The 25,694-nt window shown below is 51.9% G+C and overlaps 1 protein-coding gene across 4 annotated transcripts in view; it reads right to left on the reverse strand.

Moving 5' to 3' along the window:
* KIFC3 (kinesin family member C3) overlaps positions 1 to 21,174 on the reverse strand; it is a 43,264-nt gene extending 22,090 nt beyond the window's left edge. Inside the window, exons 1-5 of one of the 4 annotated variants that reach the window (XM_043599307.1) lie at positions 21,069 to 21,174; positions 17,011 to 17,218; positions 14,303 to 14,445; positions 10,292 to 10,430; positions 7,078 to 7,280 (exon numbers count right to left, since the gene is read on the reverse strand). In XM_043599307.1, the coding sequence (XP_043455242.1) occupies positions 7,078 to 7,280; positions 10,292 to 10,430; positions 14,303 to 14,445; positions 17,011 to 17,176 (651 nt within the window). In that variant the 5' untranslated portion in view covers positions 17,177 to 17,218; positions 21,069 to 21,174. Of the gene's footprint in view, positions 1 to 7,077; positions 7,281 to 10,291; positions 10,431 to 14,302; positions 14,446 to 16,629; positions 16,911 to 17,010; positions 17,219 to 21,068 lie in introns of those variants that run through there. The other 3 variants (XM_043599306.1, XM_043599308.1, XM_043599309.1) reach the window with 3 other exon arrangements.
* Between the last annotated feature and the right edge of the window lie 4,520 nt (positions 21,175 to 25,694).

Genomic DNA, 25,694 nt, shown 5'->3' on the forward strand with positions numbered 1-25,694 from the left:
GAGAATATTATGAACAATTATACGCCAATAAAATGGGCAATCTGGAAGAAATGGACAAATTCCTAGAAACATATACACTACCAAAACTGAAACAGAAAGAAATAGAAAATTTGAACAGACCCATAACCAGTAAAGAAATCAAATTAGTAATCAACAATCTCCCAAAAAGCAAGAGTTCAGCGTCAGATGGCTTTCCAGAGGAATTCTACCATTTAAGGAAGAGTTAACACCTATTCTCTTGAAACTGTTCCAAAAAATAGAAATGGAAGGAAAACTTCCAAATCTTTCTATGAAGCCAGCATTACTTTGATTCTAAAACCAGACAGAGACCCCACTAAAAAGAAGAACTATAGACCAATTTCCCTGATGAACATGGATACAAAAATCCTCAAGAAGATATTAGCCAACCGGATCCAACAATACATTAAAAAAAATTATTCACAATGACCGACCAAGTGGGATTTATACCTGGGATGCAGGGCTGGTTCACTATCTGCAAAACAATCAACATGATTCATCACATCAATAAAAGAAAGGACAAGAACCACATGATCCTCTCAACTGATGCAGAGAAAGCATTTGACAAAATACAGCATCCTTTCTTGATATAAACCCTCAAGAAAGTAGGGAAAGAAGGATGATACTTCGAGATAGTAAAAGCCATATATGAAAAACCCAATGCTAATATCCTCCTCAATGGGGAAAAACTGAGAGCTTTCCCCCTAAGGTCAGGAAGAAGACAGGGATGTCCACTCTCGCCACTGTTATTCAACATAGTACTGGAAGTCTTAGCCTCTGCAATCAAACAACACAAAGACATAAAAGGCATCCAAATCGACCAGGAGGAAGTCAAACTTTCACTCTTCACAGATGACATGATACTCGACGTGGAAAACCCAAAAGATTCCACCAAAAAACTTCTAGAATTGATTCATGAATTCAGCAAAGTTGCAGGATATAAAATCAATGCACAGAAATCGGTTGCATTCCTACACACCAATAATGAAGCAACAGAAAGAGTAATCAAGGAATCAATCCCATTTACAATTGAGCCAAAACCCATAAAATACCTAGGAATAAATCTAACCAAAGAGGTGAGAAATCTACACACTGAAAACTATAGGAAGCTTATGAAAGAAACTGAAGAAGACACAAAAAAATGGAAAAAGATTCCCTGCTACTGGATAGGAAGAACAAATATTGTTAAATGTCGGTACTACCCAAAGCAATCTACATATTCAATGGAATCCCTATCAAAATGACACAAGCATTCTTCACAGAGCTAGAACAAACAATCCTAAAATTTGTATGGAACCAGAAAAGACCCCGAATAGCCAAAGCAATCTTGAAAAAGAAAACCAAAACAGGAGGCATCACCATCCCGGACTTCAAGCTATACTACAAAGCTGTAATCATCAAGACAGTATGGTACTGGCACAAGAACAGACACTCAGATCAATGGAACAGAATAGAGAACCCAGAAATGGACCCAGAAATGCATGGCCAACTAATCTTTGACAAAGCAGGAGAGAATATCCAATGCAATAAAGACAGTCTCTTCAGCAAGTGGTGCTGGGAAAACGGGACAACGACATGCAAAAAAATAAACCTGGGCCACTTTCTTACACCATACACAAAAATAAACTCAAAATGGATGAGAGACCTAAATGTAAGACAGGAAGCCTTCAAAATCTTCGAGGAGAAAGCAGGCAAAAACCTCTTTGATCTTGGCTGCAGCAACTTCTTACTCAACACATCTCCAGAGGCAAGAGAAACAAAAGCAAAAATGAACTACTGGGACCTCATCAAAATAAAAAGCTTCCGGACAGTGAAGGAAACAATCAGCAAAACTAAAAGGCAACTGACAGAATGGGAGAAGATATTTGCAAACGACATATCAGATAAAGGGTTAGTATCCAAAATCTATAACTTATCAAACTCAACACTCAACTTATCAAACTCAAACGCCACTTCACTCAATCCAGTGAAGAAATGGGCAAAAGACATGAATAGACACTTCTCCAAAGCAGACATCCAGATGGCCAACTGACATATGAAAAAATGCTCAACATCACTGATCATCAGGGAAATACAAACGAAAACCACAATGAGATACCACCTCACGTATGTCAGAATGGCTAACATTAACAACTCAGGCAACAACAGCTGTTGGCAAGGATGCAGAGAAAGAGGATGTCTTTTGCATTGTTGGTGGGAAGGCAACTTGGTGCAGCCACTCTGGAAAACAGTATAGAGGTTCCTCAAAAAATTAAAAATAGAACTACCCTATGACCCAGCAATTGCACTACTAGATATTTATCCAAGGGATACAGGTATGCTTTTCCAAAGGGACACATGCACCCCAATGTTTATATCAGCACTGTCAACAATAGCCAAAATATGTAAAGAGCCCAAATGTCCATAGGCAATCAAAAAGAATGAAATCTTGCCATTTGCAACTACATGGTTGGAATTAGAAGGTATTATGTTAATTGAAATTAGTCAGAGAAAGACAAATATCATATGACTTCACTCATGAGGACTTTAATACACAGAACAGATGAACACAAGTGAAGGGAAGCAAATATAATACAAAAACAGGGAGGGGGACAAAACATAAGAGATTCTTAAATGTGGAGAACAAACAGAGGGTTACTGGAGGGGGTGTGGGATGGGGGATGGGCTAAATGGGTAAGGAGCATTAAGGAATCTGCTCCTAAAGTCATTGTTGCACTATATGCTAACTAATTTGGACGTAAATTTAAAAAATAAAATTAGGGGCGCCTGGGTGGCGCAGTCGGTTAAGCGTCCGACTTCAGCCAGGTCACGATCTCGCGGTCCGTGAGTTCAAGCCCCGTGTCAGGCTCTGGGCTGATGGCTCAGAGCCTGGAGCCTGTTTCCGATTCTGTGTCTCCCTCTCTCTCTGCCCCTCCCCCATTCATGCTCTGTCTCTCTCTGTCCCAAAAATAAATAAACGTTGAAAAAAAAAATTAAAAAAAAATAAATAAAATTAAATAAATAAATAAATAAATAAATAAATGGTTAAAGTGATAAATTTTCTGTTGTGCATATTCTACCACAATTTTTTAATGGTTAAAAAGAAAAAAAAGGCAAACAAATCAGACACACTTGAAGGCTAGATCTAGTCTACCAGCCTGTGGTCTCTGAGCAGTTTTTTAAGCTTCTATCTGGAAGTTCAGGGGCAATAAGGTGGGGGGGGGGGTGTGTGTGTGGCCAGTCTGGTAACGTGTAACACTGGCAGGGCCTTGGGAGTGTGGAGGCCACTGCTCCAGGCACTTCCACAAAAGGGGAGGGGAGCTATAGCATGTGGCTCGGGGTTATAGTTGCCAACATCAGGGAGGGTCATCCAGACCAGCCGCGGTCTCTCTCCTGTTGCCAGACCAAGACCAGTGGCCTCTGTGGCTTGGGTCCTCCTGAGCACCGAAGACCTGGGCCCGCGTGCTCCCCACAAGGAGCACAGTGGGCTCCTGGTAAATACAGCTAGCGCCATCTGACACTTATCAGTGCATAAGCCTCAAAAGACTCCCACCGCCCCCACAAGCCCAGGTTCCAACAGTGATAATGGCAGCCCCATTTCCTGAGTCAGTTTGCCAGCATGGTACAGGACTTCCTGAGATCATCACTTCGAATCCCCAATTCTATGAGGTAGACACTATTATCATCCCCACTTTACAGGAAGAGAAATTGAGATTCCAAGAGATTAAGCCTTAGTTAAGGTGGCTTTTTATATGCCCTTTTGGTCCCAAGATTATGGCCACAGGGATATCAGGGTCACCAAGGATAATTTAATTATGGAGGTTGCCAAGGACTTGGTTTAAAGTGTTTTCAAGTCTGACCAAGAACTCTGACATGGTTCAGAGTGGGGTGGGTGAGGTGAAAGCCTTAGTTAAGCAGCTTGCTCAAGGTCACCTGACCACTAAGTGGTGGATCTAGGATTAAACTTGGGTCTGAGTGACCACCCCCACTACAGGGCCCTCAAACTCAACTACTAGGCTACCCTGCCTTCAGGAAGAGCCACACCCAGAAGGCAAGTCTGGAAAAGGTTGGGAATAAGGCACCATGGCAGTGAGGCAGAGTGTCCCCCACTGATGGGCTTTTCTTCTTAGAGGAGGAGGAAGGTCAATCTGTGTCAAACCACAGTGAGGCAGACAGAAGACCAGAGCACACAGAAGTGATACCTCCCGAGGCATTAGCACTTTACAGTTTATCACCCATTTTTCTGTCCAGTCTCACAATTGATCTGTCCAATAACCATGAAGCAACATTGATTAGTCCCAGTTTAGAGAATGGTAAACGAAGGCTCGGAGAGGAAGTCACTTCCTACCGCCGCACAGCTAGCGAGTGGCACAGCCAGGACTAGAACCCTGTTTGTGTGGTTCCAAATCCAAAACTCTTCCCAGTAAAGATGGCGGTGCTGGCAGCAACAACCACAATACTGGATCATCTCATCAGGTGCTTTTATGTCCACTTGACAGATGAGGAAACTGAGGTGCAGAGTGGTAATTAACCAGCCCAAGGTCCCACAGCTGAAACTGAGTAGTGTCCAAAGTCAGGATTTGAACCCGGCTCCCGGCCCATCTGGTTGAACATAGCTCCACAGATTCGGACCCTCCGAAGAGTAGCTCAGGGACCTGGAATTTCAGGTGCACCCCCTGAAGTTTTCAGAAAAGAGCTGGCAGTCAGGAAGTTCAAGGATAAAGCCTGAGCAAAGACGGAGAACCATTCTGAATTCTCTCAATCATCCAGAGGGGCCGGGGATGGGAGAGGACAGGGGCTGGGGATATCTGCAGACCTGGGGGCACAAAGACCACAAAAAGGCCAAGATCCTTCACCTTCAACTTCCCCTCTAAAAAGTAAGCCAACTTTGCTAATAAAAGGGAAAAAATGTTTTTTTTTTTAATTCATTTAAAGTCACAAAAGGCCACACATGGTTATGATTTCATTTACATGAAATGTTCAGGAAAGGCAAGTCCACACAAACAGAAAGCAGATCTGCGGTTGCCAGGGCTTGTGGGGGGAGGGGGAAAGGAGGGTGACTAGGCTTTTTTAGGGTGATGAAAATGTTCTGACATTGGATGATGGTGATGGTGGTATCACCATCTCAATATACTTAATGTATTTAAATTGTGCACCTTAAAGGGGTGAATCGTATGTGAGTTATATTTCAGTAAACCTCTTTAAAAAAAAAAAAAAACTTATTTCAAAAATTAACTGCCTGGACAGTCTATCTTGGAGAAGGTCAAGGAAGGAAGAGCTGCGGATAAGCTCTTGCCACGGGCCAGGCGTGCCCTGTGGGGTGGGCCCTGGACGAGCCCCCAGTCCCACAGGGCTACCCAAGCTTTGGTTCTGCCCCTATATCTTGCTCCTCCTGCCACAGTCCCTTTGCACAGACTATTCCCTTAGCTCAGAACCCCCTTCCTCTGCTTTGTGCCAGACCTTGGCTCCAGCACCACTTTCTCAAGGAGGCTGTCCCTGACCTCCCCGCCAGGCCCTGATGTCCCTCACAAAGGCCTCTGGTACAAGCCCTCATGCCCTGTGTGTGTGCCCACCTGCAGAGCCCTTGTCGCTCTTCTAACTTCACATGGGTACATGTAACAAATGTCTGTCCTCCCTTAGACCATAGCCTCCACAGACCAGAGCACACCTACCCACCTGGACATCCCCAGTGGCTAGCCTGGTGCCCAGGGCACACTGCGCACTCAGCAAACAGCTGAGGGAGAGAGGCAGGCGGGCACCGAAGGAAGCAACAGTGACACAAAGCTAGTGTATCACCCTGCCTAGAAGAGCCCCTGAGAGTGAGGCAGACAGGCCCAGAGGCAGCAAACAACGGGGTCAGTGTATGAAGGAGACACAGGGCACTAGGGATGCCCCAAGGAGGCCCACCTAACCCAGCAAGGAACAAGTGGTCAGAACAGATAGTTCCGGAGAAGAGGATACATCCGTAAGCTGGGGGAAAAATCCTACATTAAAAAATGCATAGGGGCGCCTGGGTGGCTCAGTGGGTTAGGCATCTGACTCTTGATTTCAACTCAGGTCATGATCTCACGGTTCATGAGATTGAGCCCTGCATCAGGATAGAGCCTACTCAGGATTCTCTCTCACTCTCTCTCTGCCCCTCCCCTGCTCCCTCTTTCTCCCTCCCTCTTTAAAAAATAAAAATTAAAAATGCATAAAAAGAATCTGCTGCTCCCTGGAACTGAGAACAAGTCACAGTATTCTGTGATGTCTCCCCAAGCAAAAGGTCCACATGGTGGGTGACCACAGAGTAAGAACTTGGCTCCAGGTGAAGGCGGGCCCGTCAACAGAGAGTCCTGGGCCCACAGCTCAGGGCACAGATCCAAGGCAGAGATGATGTAGAGAGAGGGTGGGGGGACCTTGGGGAAGTGGGAAAGTTCAGACAGACACAAAAGACAGACACTGGCCATGGGTGTGGGGAGTGAACCTCTGGAAAGGGGCCTCGGGGTCCACGTGCAGGTGGGGAAGGAGGGCCCACGGTCAGTCCCACAGGGCATGCAGCCGAGGTCCCGAATGTCCTGACCAGCCGAGGAAGGAGACAGCACTCGCCAGCATAAACCTGAGGCCCTCCCTGGCTTCCAGAGTCTGAGTGCTTCTCCTCCCGCATGCACTCACACCAGCCTCTCCTTTCCTACCAGTTTTCCCTGGGGTGACCACTGCAGTGACTTTTGTCCACTTGGACTGCCCAGTCCAAGGCACCGAATAAGATGGGGTGGACTCGGCACCGGCCTTAGGGCTGGGAGTGACCCTGTACCTCCCTGCTTCCCTCACATCTACACACACAGCCTGTCACTCCTGGAGAGGCACGTCCTGGCCCCCCGGAACCACGAGGAATGGGGCACAAGGATGAGCAGGATGGGAGACCCAGGCCTCTGACTCTTGCCACCTTGCCCCCTCATGCATTCCTGAGCCAAGAGAGGAGACCCTATCTGTCCATCACGTCGGCCGCCCGGTGGGTTGGTTCCGGGCGGCCCACGCAGTGTCCTCTGATCTGCTCCCCGGGGGGGAGTGGCCTCTGCCCATCCCATCCTCCCCAGGTACCTGATTCTGCAGCTGGGTGGATGTGGCTTGCTGGTCACTGTCTCGGAGGGCCAGCCTCTCCTGTAGGGCTGCCAGCTCCTCCTGTAGCCGGGCTTTCTCCTCCTGCAGCTGGGACATGGCCTCCACCATCCTATGCACCATGGGGGCTGCACCTGGCGGCCCCGCCAGGCTCGAGCACCTCCCGCTGCCAAAGAGCCGCCCACCTATGAGCAAAGTAGTGGCCGATCAGAAAGGACAGCAGAGGACCCCCCCTGGATGAGGAGAGGGGGCCCGTCACGGCAGGGCAGACCGTCAGGGATGGGGAGGGGATGCAAGCCAGCGGGGCGAGGGCTGGGGGTGGCAGCGGCGTGGGTTGGCCGGGGCAGGCCCTGGAGGAAGCCGCTTCAGCGGGCAGCTTCTGAGAGACAGAATTGCCTGGATAAGAACTGAGGCAAGAGACTTTCACCCTAGACTCCCTTCAAAGTATGTGTCCGAGGTCTGATGGGCGATACCCTCCCTGTGGCCAGGCCGCAAGGAATCGCAGCTGAGAAAGACATGCCTTCTGGCAACAGCTGATTAAGAGTCCGGGGTTCTCTCCCCAGAAAACACTATTCTTGGGGGAAAACGTGATTTCTTTAAACCCCAAACCCCCTCTAGAGTACAGAAGAGAGGCAGAGGCTCCCCAGCCTGTGCCCTGACCTCTGCAGGGAGTGGTCACCTGCACACAGAGAAGGGGCAAGGGGAGGGTGTGCGTGTGCAAGGGGCAGCCAGACCAGGACACACAGAGACAGACACAGCATGTGAGCAGGAACACAGCCAGGCCCGCTCTGGGGCCAACACCTGCGCTGAGCACAGGGACTGCACAGGCACGACAAAGTGATAAATACCAGCGGGAGAGGGTGGTACCTCAGCCTGAATCCTCCTCCTCCCACGGCCTTCCACTGTCCTGTCACCAGGAGCAGGAGAGAAACAGAGAGACTGACAGAAGGACAAAGACAGAATCAAGGCCCACGATGTGACAATAGGGCTTGGGATGCCTGTCATAGCTTGCCTGGAGGATACCAAGAACGCTCATGGTCTCTGCAGGTGGGGAGCAGGGGGTGTGCAGGAGTGGGGTAGAGGAGAGGCTCTGAAGGCAGGAGATCTGCCTCTCCCCTTGGGCAGCCTGAACTGGGACCCAACCAAAGCCCCAGGAGGCAGAAAGAAGGGTCCAAGGTGTGACAAGTGGCACCTGCTGTCTCCAAGCCTCCAGTCTGAGGGCAGCCAGGCTTCGGGGCTCCCCCACGCTACATCCCAGGAGCCAGAGCCCTATGGGGCAGGACTGGAGGGCCCCCAGACTCTGCACCTAAAGTCACACACCCTGCTGGCAGCTTCAACCCACCGGGAGGCAGCAAGTGCGCTCACTGAGACTTCAGAGAAGCCACAATAGAGTTTCCGGGCTGGGTGGGATGTCACAGGCCTGCTCCCAGGAGGGTAGACCCTGAGGGATCTCGGGCCCCACTCTCAAGAGGGCAAGTAAAGCACACACGGCTTTTCCCTTCCTCACAATCCCTTGGAATAGCTTCGACTCGAGACCCTCTGGAGAGCTGGAGCAGGCTCAGTTACCGGTTGGCTAGTGGCCCTGGCAGTGTGGCCTGCATGTGACACAGCATGCATATCATACACAGTTGGCCAAGCTTCTGCTATCTGTTCTAGAGAGAGTGAGGTCAGGTGGATGCTTCCAGGCCTGCACACGGGGCTGCCATGAGCAGCATGTGACCAGCGTGGCCCTCAGCCCTTTGCAGACTGCCATGGTGTGGTGGGGAACACACCAGGGCTCTAGGTCCTGAGAGCTCTCTCTGTCACCTGGGAGATGGGGGTGTGGGGAGGGGGTCTTCCTTTGTGAAGTGGGGACAATGGTCCCAGTGAGGCAACCTTGGGAAAGGAGCCTGGGATCCATGAAGGATGCATAGAAGTGAGTGAGCGTCATCCCACAGACCATAGGGCTGGAACAAGACACAGAATAGTCCTTCTCATCCAGGACACTCGGAAGGTTCTGAGATGCCCTTGGAGCCCACACGGGGGTTCATCCTGACCCCAGCAGAGGGGCACAGCCAGGGGAGCTGGGACAGGGCCTAGAGAGCACTTGCTAGGGGAGAAAAGACCTTGAAGAAGCTAAGGGAAGGCCAGAGGAGGGAGGGAGAGGTGAGGTCAAAGAGGCACTTGGGGGCCAGGGAGTGAATGGGACTTGGCCCTGAGAAGGCCACATGCCTCTCAGCGGGTCGGATGTCAGTGCAAGTTTTAAATGAGAGCATGCCTCAGAGACCCTGCCTGCTCACTGTGCCTTGGGCTCAGGAAGACAGAAGTCTGGCCCCAGCCCCACTGACAAGGCTCAGTCCACCCCCTTGACAGAAACTGGTCTCTCTCTTCTCCACGAACTGGGAGAGCCGATCTGACTGGCTGGACAGCTCACCCCTTCCCAAGTCCTGTCTGCCCACACCTCAGCCAGACCCCAACACCTGTCCCTGAATGCCAGACAGGCGACTGCAGCTCTGGGACAACCCCAGAGAAGGGAGTGGCTCTTTCCACCACACAGCAAGTTCAGAAACACAGATCGACCCCTGGTGACGGGAGGAAGAGAACAGGGGAAAGACCAGCTGCTTTTTCTCCACACAGTCTTGGCCTTCCTTTTGGGCTCCTGAGGATGCTTTTTCCCCAATTACTGAGCTCAGGTTTCCCTGAGCTGGAGAAGCCCCACAAAGGGGGTCCATAGAATCTTCCAGAACCAGTCATCCTGGTCAGAGAAGAATGGAGCCACCGGCTCCTTGACCCTGGCCTTGAGGGAGCAGAGCAAAGCCCTGTCCTAGAGCCTCTGGGTCCCTGACGCATCCACAGATAAAGGGGATGGGGTCAGGCTTCTCTCCACAGGCGTGGCGTCTTTGAGGCTGCCACCCTTGGCCTGCTTTTGACAAGCACTGGGGAAAAGACAAAAAGCAGGGAAACTCAACCCCAGCCCACACAGGCCAAAGCCTCTTATCACTGGTGGGGCCCTGCGGGCAGTGGGAGGAGGGTATCCCTGGAGTGGGATGGGCAGGCCAGGGTCTCTGAGTCCCACGTCAAGGTGGCCAGGAATTGGCTGGGCCACCTCCAGGTGAGGAGGACAGGGTGTGAGGACAGTCCAAATGCCACAGCAGCCTCCCTGCCAGTGCCTGCTTTAGCGAGGGCTATTCCAGGTTGGCGGGCAGACCTCCTTTACCTGTTTTCTCTACATTCATGGTGCCACCAGCTTCCTGGGCCTCCCGGTCCCGCCTGGGGCCCGGCGCCTGCCTCTTCAGGAGCTTCTCTTCTTTCGTCCCCTGACTCTTGTTCTCGCACCCCTTGTCCAGCAGGGCTTGCTGCCAAGACACAACCAGAATCCTCACGTGAAGGGGACTACAGGCGGGAGGGGACGCCCTTGAGCCTGCGGATGGTGTGCTCCTGGAGCTGGGAGCATCCCGGGCACAGGGACCCAGCCCTCGCTGTGTGAGTGGGTGAGGACAATGAGGCCCGGGGTCTGGAAGGAAATGTGCCCAGATGCCACGACAGGACAGTGGCAGTGCATTCTCTTGGCCCCCGTTCGGCAGCCAGCTATCTGCACTGGCAAAGAAGGTTCTGGGGCACTTAGAAGTTCTCAGGTGAAGCTCACTGGGCTGTCCCTGCAGGCTCTGTGGGGCGGGAGTCATCAGTGCAGCAGCCTACTTGCTGCGGGCCCACAGCCCCACCATTCGCAGGGCTGTCCAGCCCCACCAGGCACACGGCAATCTCAGGGCAACACCCCCCGCGATGTCAGCTGCCCCCAGCTCGAGACTGCCAAGAGGGGGGCACACAAATCTGCACAAGCAGGGGAAGCCCATGCCCCCCATCTCCTGGTCAAGGAGAAACCGAGGCCAAGAAGGAGGAACAGACAGGTGGACAGGCAGGGAGAGAGAGAAGGGAGGGGCAGAAAGAGTCATCTGGAGACGATCACCTGCAGCTCACACAGAAAGACATCCAAAGCAAGCCGCAGAACCGCATGCAAAGTGCAATCCCATTTGAGGATAAGAGAAATAAAACAGGCCTTGAAAAAAATCTGGGGAACTGTATAAACAATGGTTGTCTCTGGCAGGTCAGGTGACGCAGCAACTAGGAGGAGAAACGCGCATCATTTAAACTTTTGGGGGAGTAAAAAGAAACTAAGAGAATGTGGGGGAAAAGGGCAAAGAGTCCTTACATTTCACTTTGAACCTATTTTTAGCCTTATAAGCATCTACAGTGTTCTGTTTTGTTTTTTTAATGTCAATAGAAATTATCTGGGAAGGGGCATTATAGACACATTTTTTTTTTTTTTTGAGTTTTATTTATTTAAGTCATCTACACCCAACAGGGAGCTCGAACTCACAACTCCAAGATCAAGAATTGCACGCTCATGCGACTGAGAGCCAGCCGGGTGCCCCTACAGACACGTTTTTGGTGTCTTTGTGCCTACTGTATTGGAAACAAAAGACAAACGTTCTGTCTAAAAGAACGTTCTGAGTCCAGAGTCGGCAAGAGCTGGGTGTGAAACATGGCTGCGCCTCAGGTGAGCCGTGTGGCTCTGGGCAAGTTACTTACCTTCTCTGAAGCTTCATTTTCCCCATTCCTACGAGAGAAACAGTACTAGCCCCCTGATGCCACTGGTGTGAAGGGGAACTGCAGGAACCGTGCAAAGTCCTCAAAGCCTCTGGCACACAGAAAGGGCTCGATATCAGGTAGCCACTAGCATTGTACTTTTTCTGCACTCTTCCTTTTTTTTTTTTTTTAACTTTTGTAACCCCGAATCCAATAAACAGAATGGAAAAGAGGAAAAGAGCAACATCAGCAGCCTCGTTCACCGTCTCTGACTCCCTCTCTCTCGACCTCACCTTCTACTTGAGAAGGGAGGGTGGCGAGCACAGTCTCTCATATGTAGGAAAGTTTCCCCCCCCCCCGACTTTATTTTGTCCCCACCCTTTGACCAACTGCCACACCATCACGAGCAGGCTTGTCAGCGGTGGCGGCAATGGCAGCAGCTGGAAGTTTCCAATTGCCGACCAGAGCAAAGGTCACGCTATTTCTGGCCTGGTGGCCAAGCCACAGGAAGGGCAGCCGGGACGCCAGGGGGGTTGGGGATTTCTGCAGCACCTTCAGAGGGAGCATCTCAGGTTTTAACTACTTGAGAGGCTGGGGCAGGGGGGAGGTTCACTAAGCCTACCTGCTCACCCCACAGTGCCCGGGTCCCTCCTTCAGCCCCACATCCCTGTCCTCGAAGCAAACTATAAACACAATGGAGCTTCATGGGGGCCCAGAAGGACACCAACATGGAAACTGGTTGCTTACAGGAGCTCCTCACAGATTCTCAGCAGATCTGCTGACCCCAGGACTCAGCAGCAACCACAACCCAACACCCCATAATCAAAATTCAAGAACAGAGCCACCGCCCAACTCAAGGCAGCCAGTTTCTGACCACCTCCCGATTTAACTACCAATGGCTCGACTCAGAGGAAAAACAAATGGCTTCTCCAGTTTCTTTAACTGTTCCCACACCAGACCTGCTTTTCTTGCAGACCTTAACATAAAAGAAAGACTGTTTGGTTCGGTTTGCAGATGAACCACACAAGAAGGGCCAAGAAAAGCCTTGAAGCCCAAGACTGCTCCTGAAGCCACATCAAGCTTTGGGCCACATTCAGATCAGGACTTGGGGCCACACGCCGCCCAGGCCCAGGACTTTCATCTGCATGAGGGAGGATATGCCCTCAAAGGGCACCTGGGTTTCCTCTCCCTCCTGCCCCCCATGTGCCCATGTCCCTTCAAAGTGAGCCCTCTTGTGTGCAATCTTTCTTGGGCAGGGAGCTTTGCAACCCGCCCAAGTGACTCTGGTCATTCATCCTCCATTACTGTGTCAATGGTCCTTGTCCAGTTTGCATTCATACACTTGTGATCACTTGATTATTTTGTGGCAGGCTGTCAGGCTGCCAGGCTGCCAGGCTGTCAGGTCTATTTCTCCGCTAGGTTATGGGCCAGCACCTAGCACACAACCTGGCACAGAAGAGGCACTTCATAAATATCTGTATTCTTTTAAAAAGTGCAGTGCCTGTGCCATCCTTAAATTATTCAAAGCCACAGTTGTGAGAATGCATCGATATTTAAGTAGCTCATTGCAACCAGAAATAATACAGAGCACCAGTTAGATAACCTATGGTAAACCCTGAAGTAGAATATTATGAAGCAGTTCAAAAGAATGGGGTAGTTCTCTGTATACTGACATGCATGAAGAAATCACCAGATTTCCTGTCGAGGGAAAGAGCTAGTCACAAAATAATTTGTAAAAATAAATAATAAAATTGTATAAACATAATTAAGTGATTATATAGGAAAGATACATAAACACCAAACTCTTAATAGTGAATTTCTTAAAAGATGCAGGACTGGAAAAAACATTCAGCTTCGAGATGTTATATCCCTGTGTGAATTCTTTTATACCATAAGTTATCGAGCACATCATGCTTAGCTATTCAGATCCCCGCTTGCTGTGGGACCAGTAGCAAGTTACATAACCTCTCTGGGCCTCCATTACTTCATCCATACACCTCCAATAAAACAGTAGCTGTGTCTTGAGACTGTTACGAGGACCATGAGTACTAATGTGAGCTATATAATACATGGCACCGGTGCCTGGTTCAAAACCAGTGTTCCATAAATAGCAGCTATTATTACTATCATTATGTATGATCTCTACAACCAAATATACAAATATATATAAAATTTGTCTTTTGAAAGTCAGTTGGTGATAACTGCGAGAGAAAAGAATCCAAGTTTTGGCAAAGTCCTCTGTCTGGCTTTGGATCCTCACGTTAAATAGGAAATACAAGTATTGCCCCACGGACAAACATGCTGAGTAGGAATTAACGGCTACCCCAAAACCTGCCTGTTTTCCTAAGAGCTCCTCAGCGAAGGCCCCGCAGTTCTCACTTTAACGCCTCAGCCAGGGTGTGGCTGAAAGCTTTCTGTCACCTGCTCTGCGATTTTCCCTGAGATAACCCAGTAAAGCAAACTGCTCCATCCGGGCTCTGCGTGCTGTGAGAAGCTTACCAAGGCAGGTCCCCGGCTCTCTCTCAGTGCTCGCTTCCCCAGAGAGCCTGCTGGGGACCCCAGAGAGCTGCTGGGAGCTCAGAGGGCGAAGACACATCAGCCTGGCTTGGGCCCTCACCTTCCCGAAGGCCCCAGTGCTTACCTGCACGGTCAGGTAGAGCCTGTGGGGGCTCCCAGGGCCGGCCCAGTCCACACTGAGGGCCCGGCACTGAGCTAGGGCCGGGCGAGCTGCGCTCCGGGCACTGGAGTCCTCGTCACCGCTGACTGGGGTATCTTTTCCACGCCCTGTTCCGGGACAGAGAGTATGGGTAAGATGCTAGGCCCCTGGCTGAAGACCGCTGGCCAGGGCCCTGGCTGAGTTCTGCTTCCCCACACTCCGGGCCGGCCCGGGCGCGGCCAGCAGGGACTCACACGCCCTCACACGCCTGACCTACTCAGAGGGAAGGCCTGGCACCAGGCAGGGGCTGTGCTCCTTTCTTCCCAAAAGCCACCCCAAGCTTCTCCTCAGGAAGGCACCCAAGGCCTCCGGGGCAGGAGGGGTGCTCCCCGCCCTCCACAGTGGATTTTGGGGCTGGCGCTCATTCATGAACACCCTCTACAGAGAGCAGCAAAGGGAAGCCGACACCAAGCTGGCTGTGCCAACCTTCACAGGAGGTGCACCCCAGGGCTGTGGTTTTATTACCAAGGCTGCCTCTAGGTGGCAATTTCTCCCTTGCCTTCATAAAGACCAACCCCACACCGGGTGGCCTGGCCCCTGCAGCCTCCAAAAGCATCTTCGGGACCAGCTAAAGCACATCCCCTTGAGCCTCTGACACACTGCCTCCCTCACTGGATGGGGGAAAGAGCTGAGTGGGGTATGGGTATCCCATGCACCCCCACCTCAACCCCCCACCACAGCTCGTGAGGGGGGATGGGATGGGAAAGGGGGTGCACCTCCCAGGGGCAAGCCGCAGAGCCACCGCGCTGGGGGGTAATGATATCCTGGGCCAAGCGCTTCCGAGACCTTAATGCCCTTCCCGATCCTCAGTTTCTTTGTCAAGAACATGGGGATAAGGAACCAAGCTCATAGTCCCGTGGCGAGGGTTAAACGGAATGACACATGTAAAACGCTCACTCTGTGCCAGGTACACAGAAAGTGGCCACAAATGCAGGCCGTCAGGACCACAACTGAGAAGGGTTAATAACATGCCCAGGGTCACGCTGACCCAGTATTCCAGTCCCATGTGCTGACCCACCACCCTCTGTTTGACTATCCCTCTGAAGGTAGTGATAAGAGTGGGGGTGGAGACAGAGGGGCTGGGGTGGGCAGGGGAGGGGGGAACCAAGCTGGCTGGAACCCTACTCAGTGGCAGGCACTCTGCTTAGCATTTCACACACAGGATTTCATTTGACCTTTGCCTTAAATTTTCAAAGTGGCTAAGTCTGTATCTTCATAATACTCATTTATATGCATGCATGCGCACAAACACAAGATTGGAAGGAACTATATAAAATGTTCACTAACGATCTTGTAGGTAATTTTTATTTTCTTTTTTATACTTTTTCTGGGGTTTTCTGTGTTCTTGATTTTTCAAGGGTTTTTTTAGTGTTCTAAGGAACCTGTTTTCGTCTTTTGCTTCTTGTTTTCTTTTTGCTCTTTTCTTTTTTTCTTTTTTTTTTTTTAACCAGAAAAGCAATACTCATTCATATTATATTTGTAATCCTTAGGACAACCTTGTGGAATATATCTTCATCCCCTTCCAGACAATTGAGGCTATCTGACCCAAGAGCCCAAGCTTTTTCCAGAGACCCTCCCGGGGCCATCCCCAGCCTCACCGTCCCCTACAGAGAAACTCTGGAGAGTATCACTCTGGCTGCCATCAGTGGCACAAAGTGGTGGGAGAGAAGGAACTGAACAGGAGTTTGCTGTGTGCCCTCTCTGGGCCTCAGTTTCCCCTTCTGTACATCAGAGGGTTTGGATCTGATGGCCCAGAGGGAATTTGCTAGTTCAGACAGGCTGGTAATCTAACCCCCTTCCTCTGGGGGTCAGAACAACAGACAGCAAGCCTCTGAAGACATCTTGACTGAAGACCCCTCTGTCCTTCCACACTTCCAGGATGACTTGCCCCAGCTCAGCTCAGGAGACAGTCATGGGGCAGTGCACCAGACCCGATGATCCAGTCCGCATTGGAAATCAGAGGTGCTGCTCACTTATTGGTGTGTGAGGCACCAGGGGACATGACCCAGAAAGAAGGACACTCCCCCAAGGGGCAGCAGGGGTCCAGACTCAAACTCCTTCACTGCCCACTTGCTGTCGGGGCCCCCACAGGATCCGCCCCAGATGGCACCTGAAACCCAGCGCATGGCACCCAAACTCCGCGGGGCCACGCTCCGGCGCGGCTTCGGTCCGCTCCTCACGTCCCCCGCGGGCGGGCCGGCCGCGATCAGGTGTCAGTGCCGCGCCGGGCACCGGGCTGCCACTTCACCTACCTTGTTTACCAGCTGCGGGCAGAAACCGGAGCGAGACCGCAAGCGCTCGGCCAAGGACCAAGGACGGGCCGCCCGCGCAGCGCCCCGACCCGGCTGGCCGGAGATCGCGTGGTTTGGGCGGCGTTGTCCCCCGACTCCAGCGACCGCGTTGAAGTTTAACTCGGCGTCCTGGACCTCTCTTTACAGGCGGGCGCGGGGCAGGAGCGCCGGCGAGATTGACGCCCCGACTCCGACTCCGCGCCGGCCCGCGGGCTGCCGGGCACCCTGTAATTACCTGACAGCTCTGACTGAGCCTAGGAACTTGCGAGAAAGCCCGGCCTCATCGCTGCTATCTGGAGGAAGGAAGGGAAATAAAGAGGCATTTTAAAAATGCGGACTCACCAGTTCTCAACCTCCCCGGGCCGGTGTGTGGGAAAGGGCGGGCGGCCGGGCTGGCGGGGGCGGGGCGAGCCATCCCGGGCTCGGGCTCCCGGGCCCGGCCCACTCTCCACAGGCCGCGCAGCGAGGGCGTGGCTCCCAGGTTCCACGGCCGGCGAGACGGGACCATGGCCCGGGGCTCAGCGGCCTCGTCGTCGGGGCGCCGGGCAGCCTGCGGACAGAACAGGGGAGGCGAGACTAAGCGGGCTGGCAGGCACCCCGGGGGGGGGGGGGGCGGGGGGCAGATCGGAGCCCGCCATCCGCAACAGGGTCACCTGTTACCCAGAAGGGCAGCCCCGACTGCAATTCCACCCCCGACCCCTCCCGCCATCCCACCCCAAAGATCCCCGGGGCTTGTGGGATAAAACAGAACACGGTACCATTTCGGGGTGTTTTTTTTTTTCCAAGTAGGAGGCTCAGAAGTGGGTGAGGAGCCCGTCAGGTGTGTCTGCGGCACACTGTGGAGACCTCACATCTCAGCCCCTCCACGGGAAGCCTGGCAGCCTCCGCGCCAGGTCACAGCCCCACAAGGAGGAAGCAAAAGTCAACAGCATCTCCATAAACGTAATCAGACCGGGCCTGACTGTGGCCAGTGACAAGCTAAGCTTATATATATCAAATTCTTTTACAGGCCACTCATTCATGTATTCAACTAGCCTTCACTCTGTGGCTACAACTTGGCAGGCAGTAAGAGGCAAAGATTCATTCCTTCTTCATTTAATAATTATTTATCTGGTGTCTGCTGTGTGTCAGACACCTACCAGGGGTCCTCTTTGATCTGGAGAGATGGGGCCTCAAAGCTCCCTGTCAGGAGGGTGGTAAGCACTTCAACAAACCTTCACAATCAGAACAGGAATGCAGGGAAGCACCAGGTGGTATGGGAGAATGGGGGGCATGGGGTGGGGAGCACTGGTCTGGATAGAAAGCCCCAGAAGTCCCTCATGAACTGAGCAATAGACAGGACAGACTTTTAAGCATTCACTATACGAGTCTTTATGGAGCACCTATCGTGTGGCAAAGCAGCTGTGAGGGCATTTAAAGTACCAAGCTACAGTGCCAGACTCAGACAGTGATGCCGTTAACAGAAGAAGTCAAGTCAGCTCAGGGAGGTGATGTGGAATTTGCTTTTGGTTTGAAAATGGGAGTTTCAGGCACCCGGGGACTTACTAATGGTGCCACTTGGGCCGCAGACTGCTTTCTACCAGACAGTAAAGATTATCTGGTTGATCGGTGTCCACTCCCCTGACCCTGGATGGCTCCCCAGGGTAGGGCCCACAGAACGATCATCTGTGCAGCCCCATACCACCCAGCCTGGAGCTGCAGCAACACCCACACTAAGCTCCGGGCAGTGGCTTGATGGGTGAATGCCCTGAAATAAATGCAGACAGAAGCTCGGGCTGCATCTTGGAAAAAAACAAGGAGACTCGGAGGTGAGAGGCTTCTGGGCGTCCCAATGCCACAGGTGAGGATACAATCACTAAAGGTGATACTAGAGGTAACCAGAGCTCACTCTGGGTGGTAAGGAAAGCTGGAGAAGGAAGGTCAGAGGTGACAACAGCACCAGGCAGGTGCAGAGTCCTCAGACGTGACTGGATGCTGAGTGGGAAGGAGAGGATGGTCAGTTCCCAGGGAGTGACGCCACAGAGAGCTCAAACTGAAGAAAGCGGCTGGGGCTCTTGAAGGGAGCATATCAGTGGAGCAGGGCAGAGGGCAGACCTGGGAAGGCCCAAGAGGTGGGCGGGGCTAAAGGAAGCTGCCACTTCCTTCTCTTTGGGGAAGTTTGGCTAGGATGAGGAGGACAGGCTGAATTCAGAGAATGTGGTATTTAGAATAGGAGAGATCTGAGCATGCTGGGTCAACAGAGCCAGGAACAACTGGAGCACGGAGAGACAAAGAAGAGTTCAGGGCTGGGTGGCAGAAGATCTGGTGACCGAAGGTCACAGAGCTGAGCTCTGGAAGAATGCCAGGCTCCTGGACTGAGGAAGACAACTTGGAGGAAGCTCCTGGGTACAGTGTTACTGGACTATGGTCCATAGGACAGGGCAGACACTAATTCAAATATGTGTACCAGATCCCACTGAGGAAAATGGATGTGGACCAGTGTGGAGTGGAAGGAACCAGGGGGAATAGCCAGATGTCCTTTGCTCCAGATTGCTTGGCATGGAGCTGGGCACACAACCAACACTGAGGACCAGCTGCAACGGGCAAGGAGGGAGAGAGGCTCCACCTACATGCCAAAGCCACCGGATAGGTGAGATGGGCATTGAAGGTCGATTCCACGGGTGAGGGAGAAGACTTTTAAGGAGATCCTCTAAGTCTGAGGGGTGGGGACAGGAGGAGACAATATTGCTGTGGCTTTCTGGAAGGGAAGTCAGAGGAGCAGCCAGGAAGATATCAGGAAGAAAGAGGAAGGGTGTGTGCAAGATCCTGAAGAGGAAAAAGCAGCTGAATTTAGCAGCCAGAAGGGTGGGAAGGTCAAAAGTATCCAGGACTCAAATAAGCCCAAGGCTGGGGCTTCTACCAACTTAGGACTCACGGGGTGGGGTAATGGGGACAAGTAGTGGAGTGGCTATGACCAAAAACTGGTTCAGACCCAGCTTGGCCACTTGGTAGATGTGTGACCTTGGGAGAATTACTTTGCCTCTCCATGTCTTACTATCTCCATCTGAAAATGGGGAGAACTCCACCTTATAGGGTTGGTATAAGAATTAGACAAAGCATATATAAAGTATTCAGAACAATACTGGCATGTACAAGGAACTGAAAATCTTTATTTTTCAGTGATCTCCCTCTCTCCAGGGATGAGTGAATGCAGGGGGGCTGGCTTGGAGAGAGGAACAGATTTGCCCCTCTTTGTTTAGGCTATGGCAGTAGAGTGCAGCCCCCACTGCCCCCAGACCAGGGATATTGCAATGATTAAGGGACAGATTTGACAACTGCCCAGATACTGCTGCTGGGGAGGGCTTAGTCTCTCTGGGGGAAAAGGTCAGGAAGGTTGGACAGAGGCTGGGCCCTCCCCTGCACACAGTCACACGTCCTGGGTTTTCCAGGACAACACAGACTTCAAAACCTCGGCTCCATAAGGACAGCAGAACTCATCACCCTATGTCCCTAAAGTCCAGTCACTGCAAATACAGCCCCATTCTAAGGCTGCATTCCTTGCAAATGACTCTCTCTGGCCAAGGAGACAGCTACTTTATCAAGGGCATGGGGAGTGTGCCTGGGCAAGGAGAGGTGCTCACTCAGCCTCAGGGCTGGGGAAGGTGAAAGGTCAGGGACAGCTGACCCACAACCTTGAGACAGATACGTTGGGGACTGGGGGAGTACTTGAGAATTTAAATACAGCTTCCTCTTTAAAATGTTCCAGGACCAGGCCCTTCACTGCGCCAGAGTTCTGCTCTAACTCACAACAGGGGGTTGAAGGAGGTGGCTTCTGGCTTGCTCTCCCTACTGGGATCCCCTAGGCTGCTGCTGTCAGTGGCTCAATTCCCCACTGCCCAGGAGGGCACTGGCCCAGGCCCTCCTGCCAACCTCAGGCTGGCCTGCCCTCCCCCTGCCCTTCCAGGGGGAAAGCGAACTGCCCAGGGAACGTACATGGTGGGAGGGCTGGAAACTGCAGCCTTCAAGAGATCCTTGGGTGTACAGGAGGATCTCTGTAAAGGGAGGGGGGTGCGCGGACGGGACACGCGGTTCCCGCGGTAGGTTCCGGCTCTCCTGGGCCAAAGAGATTGGAAGGGGGGCGGGGGGGGGGTGTCCCGAGGCTGCTCGGACCCCAAGGGCCGTGCTTCCCCAGGCCGTGCTGTGGGCAAGGTCCTCGGCTCCGGCTGGACGGCGCGGGGGGCGGCTGGCGACTGCGCAGGGCTGGTTCTCCGGCACCCGGCCTTCCCTGCGCCCCGCGGCGGGTCCGGGCAGGGGAGGGGGTCCTGCGGGCAAGGCGGGCCCGGACGCGGCGCCCGGAATAGCGGACCGGGCGGACCCCGAGAGCCCAGCCCGCCCCCCGCCCGCCAGGGTCCCCGACTCACCGGCCTGGCGGAGGCAGGATCCCGGCGTCGCCGCAGAGCCCGGGGCTCGGCCCGACCCGGCCCGCCGGCGGGAGGCAGCTCCACGCCGCCGCCTCCTCGGCCCGCCCCGCTCCCGCCCCTCCCGCACACTTTCCACAGGAAATGATTAACTCGGGCCGCGGCGCGTTCCCATGGCAACCGGCTCTTTCCCAGGCGGGGGTCGGCGGCGCGCGCGCGCGCTCCCGCTCACTCTCCCGCGCGTGCTCACATGCACACGCGCGGCCGCCCACTCGGCGGCTGCCTCTCAGCTCCGCCCGGATGTTCCCGCCCGGCCCCGGGGTCCCCCACGCTCGGCACACATTAGTGCACACGTGCGCGCACACCCACTGGTGCACACGGAGCGTCATACGTGCTTGTGCTTTCGTGTATGGGCTCTCGTAAGCCAGTACACACCTCCCTCACACATGCCTTCACAATGCTCTAGTCCGCACACATGCACACATTCAGTTCTCAACACACGTCCCCACGCTAGTCCTACATACGTGCTTTTGCAGGTAAACTTCCACTCCGACACGCGCACATCTGCTAACCCTCGTACGGAACTTTCGCACCCACTCGTTACTACTCACACTTAGGCTTCTCCCGTGCTGCCCTTCACAAACTCCCATACGCGAGCACGTTTCTTGACATTGTAACACACACGCTTTCACACATGCTCTCACACACTCTAGATGGTACATGTGTACACTTCCACGTTCTTATTCACTTTACACACCCACTCACGTTATGGTCTGGTGCTCAGACTCATGCCTTCCCACAAATGGTCTGCTTGCTCCTTAGTGCACATATCTCCTTCTTCCTGCTCACATACGTTCTCTAACACTGTAACATACACATCCTGTTAAACCTGAGTCCACGCTTTCATACACACTTCTCACGCTCGGGTTAGCATGCATGGGTACGCATGCGTGTCACACGTTACCACTCCTGTTTATGCACACATGCTCTCACTAGTTCTAGTAAGGATACACATGCCAGTTGCCTCCCCAGCCACAGCACCACCCCCAAATTAACGTCTTCCAGTGCTTAAGATTTTTCAAAGTAAAATATTCCTTTGAGCTCCAGTGAAAACACGTCCAGAATGCAACCGCTCAGGAGCAGGCAGCGGCTCCCAGGGTAGCCCAGAAGTCCCTCCTTATGTCTCAGAAGAAGCACATGGGAGGCCAGGGAGCCGGCCAGCCACGGAGAGACAGCTGACCCAGAGGAGCTATTCTGTTCTTTGTCTCCCAAACAGAGGCGGCATTTTACTCCAGAGTCTGCAGCAGTATTCTCCCTCCAGGGTGCAGAAGGAGGAGAAAGAAGCTCAGAAACCAGCTCAGTGCAGGCTGATGGTTCTGCAGATAATCGGCAAAGGGTGGGCAGTTGGCTCTTTCCTGCTTCTCAGGTCATGGCCCAAGAGGTGCAAGGAGGGATTGGAGTGGGGCATTCAGATGAAGGAGAGTTCTATCTCCTGCCGCTCCAGGCACTGGGCTGGCAGTCAAGAATCTCAGCCGGAAACATAGCCAAGGTCCTGGGCCTCAGATTGTTCTGGATGCCAGAATAGGACACTCACAATCCCCCTACTGGAAGTGGGCTAATGTGTGTTTTATTTTCTGAGACACCCAAGTAAAGGCCCAGAAGAGGATAAATGTCACTCTCCTGGAATGGTTCCTTGGAGAGTTACAGATTTCCAACTAAGAACCCCAGATAACCTCCCAGTAGGAGAGAAGGCTGTAATTTGAGAATTACCTTCTCTGAACCCCCTGCCTGCTCTCCAGACAAGAGTGGTCAGGGGGACTGCAGGGCTGGATGAGGGCAGCATTTCTCTAGAATCCTGACTAAGTATCTCCCTTTGCTACAGTCTCTATTATTCGACTGAACAAGGTTGTTTGTCTTTAAAGTCCTCATATGAAACTGGAGGCCTTGTCTTACTTGCAGGCTGGTACAGTGACATTAACTGCAGGTTCCTTCCGACAAAGCCAAAGACAGATTTTTAAATTAATAATAACATTTATTGTTCGTTTTCTCTGATTGCAAAAGTAATAAATGTTCATTGTAACCATAATCCCACCCCCTGGAGATAAGTGCTGCCAACATTTTAGTAGTCTTTTTTTTTTTTTGTATGCACATAATAGCTACCATTTATCCAAAGCTAACACCGTGCCAGGCACTGGGCTAAGCTCTTTATAAACAAGACCCCATTTAACCCTGATCACCCTAGGAGGTGGACACCATTATATCCCCAGTTTTCAGGAGAGGAAACTGAGCCTCTAATAGTTCATTCACAAACCCAGTGTGTGACAGAGCTCATAGGATAAATGTACCTTACACACATAGGTATGTGTGTATGTATAATACATGGTACACACAAATAATACTATGATATGTAATGAGTTTCAGATATCAGATGCAAGAGTTTATTAAGATCAAAGCACCAAAGAAAAAAGAAAATTGAGGTATTAGATGGACACATTTTTGGAATTCTCACAAAACTCTGACTTGAAATGTAAAAGCAAATTGCTTTATGATTGTTGGAATTTAGTTTAAAATATAAAATGTCACCAAGAACTACATACCAATGACTTCAAGGTCATTTCTATGCCAGAAACTTCACTGATGCCTTGATATGGAGGCTGCTAACTCTCTCCTGGCCACAGGGAAGGTAGAGATTTGCCAGAAACCTGGCCGTCCCAATGCTGAGGTCCTGCCCTCCAGCCGGGGGACAGCAGCACCATCTCTGTGTTCAAAGAGCCTGAAACTCCTTCACTCTCAGGTCTGTGTCTGAGACGTAGCCAGGAGCCCAAGACTTCTACACCCAGAGGGAAGTAAAGAGGGGGAATAACATGGATTGGGTTTGATCTGGTTCTCACAGTAAGCTAGAATAAAGCACACCTAAGATTTACATGATTTTCCAGTTTTAATGATTGACCTTGAGATTCAATCACCTCCAGGCCTTTGCAATGCTGTTCTCCCTGCGGGGAAGGCCTCTCTCCTTCCACCGACTCCCACCTGCCTCCACCCACCTGGCTGACTCCTGCTTGTTCAAGTCCTTCAAGCTTACAGGTCATGCTCTTTGACCCTCCCAGGCAGTATATCTCCTGACTGCCCATCCCCCCACCACACCACTACACTGGATTATAATGGCCTCTTTTGTCTACACTGCTCTGGAAGGGCAGGGCCCTTTCCTGACTTGATCCAAGGAAAACCCCTACAGTGCCTGGTATCACGTAAATTTTCGTTGACTACATAAATAGATTACATATAATTCAGAGGGAAAGAACAGGTACTTTAAAGCATTTGCAAACAGACTTTCTTCTTGTGTAAGTTAATGATAATTCTTATCAAAAGGAGATAAGAGATAAATTCTTAAACAATTATTTCAATGTGGTCAATAAGGAGCACTCTGCAGTTATGAAAAGTATATATCCTTGCACGATTCTGGGTAACAGTTTCTTGAAGTTGAAGAGCAACATTCTAGAGTTAGGAGTCAAATATTTAAGCAGTCCTGACTCCATTAGCCACTGTTTTGAAGCCACATGTTCCAATGCTCCTGAAAGAGTTTGTTACGGACAGCGCAGAAAGAGCTGGGGAGGAATCCCATGGAGGATCCCATGGGTTCTGAACCCAGCCCTGCAATCATGAGTTTGACTCCCAGCTGCAGGACTTGGCACCTTAACCTCTGAGCATATTGGGGGGTGGGGGTGGGGGGAAAGGAGGGCTCGGTTCTTGGCTCACACCTGCCAGCTTTCAGGAAGCCATGCTCCTCAGTGGACATGAAGGGGTGGGGGCTTGGACAACCCTTGGCTGGTCTGTAAGTTCCCGTCGTTCTCATCTGCCACACACTAAGCTCTAGGCACTAGGTGCTCAATAGACACTTGAACAATTGGTACCTTTCTCTCTCCTCTCCCTTCCAGCTCCCTCTGTGCACCGCCCACTCCCCCATCCCTGCCCAAGGGTGCCTTCTTTCTAAAAGCTGTATTAACAGAGGAAACAGTTCTCCTATTTACAAAAGTCTCTGCAGGGAACCAAGCAACTCTTCCCTCAATAAAACCACCTTGCCCTAGAATGTCTAGACAGTGACTACCTTTCTGCATTTGCCAGGGAGATTGGACCCAGCAGTGCTTCCTTGGGCTCTCAGGTGAGGGAAAACTGAAACCTCTTCCTGACCTGAGAAAAAATTTGGCAGATACCTCTCCTGGCACTCCAGGGTGATAAGCAAACAGAGGGTTTTTTTTTTTCCGTTATCATTTCCTGCAGTCAAAAAAATGAGAGGAATGCAAACACTGAGAAGATATGTACTCATGCGCCAGGTAATAAAAAGATTTAGCAAGAATGGCCATGAGAGATCAGCCCTGCCCCTGCCCCTGCCCCTGCCCCTCCTCCCTGAGTCTGCGCATCCTGCCTGCCCGCCATCCAGAAGCTGCCTGGTCTTCCTCACCCAAACGTTCCCCGCCACCCCCCCCCCCCCCGACCCCTGACCCCGCTTCGCTCCTTGCTCCTAAATCATTCTAGCTCCTTGTTCGAAGCCAAGGCATGCATTATTAACATCGTTCCCACTTTTTTTCAGCTTCTCCATTCATTTGTACCCATCTGCTGCAAATTCTAGGT

This window comes from Prionailurus bengalensis, chromosome E2, assembly GCF_016509475.1.
Source record: "Prionailurus bengalensis isolate Pbe53 chromosome E2, Fcat_Pben_1.1_paternal_pri, whole genome shotgun sequence".
NCBI classification, from domain to species: domain Eukaryota; kingdom Metazoa; phylum Chordata; class Mammalia; order Carnivora; family Felidae; genus Prionailurus; species Prionailurus bengalensis.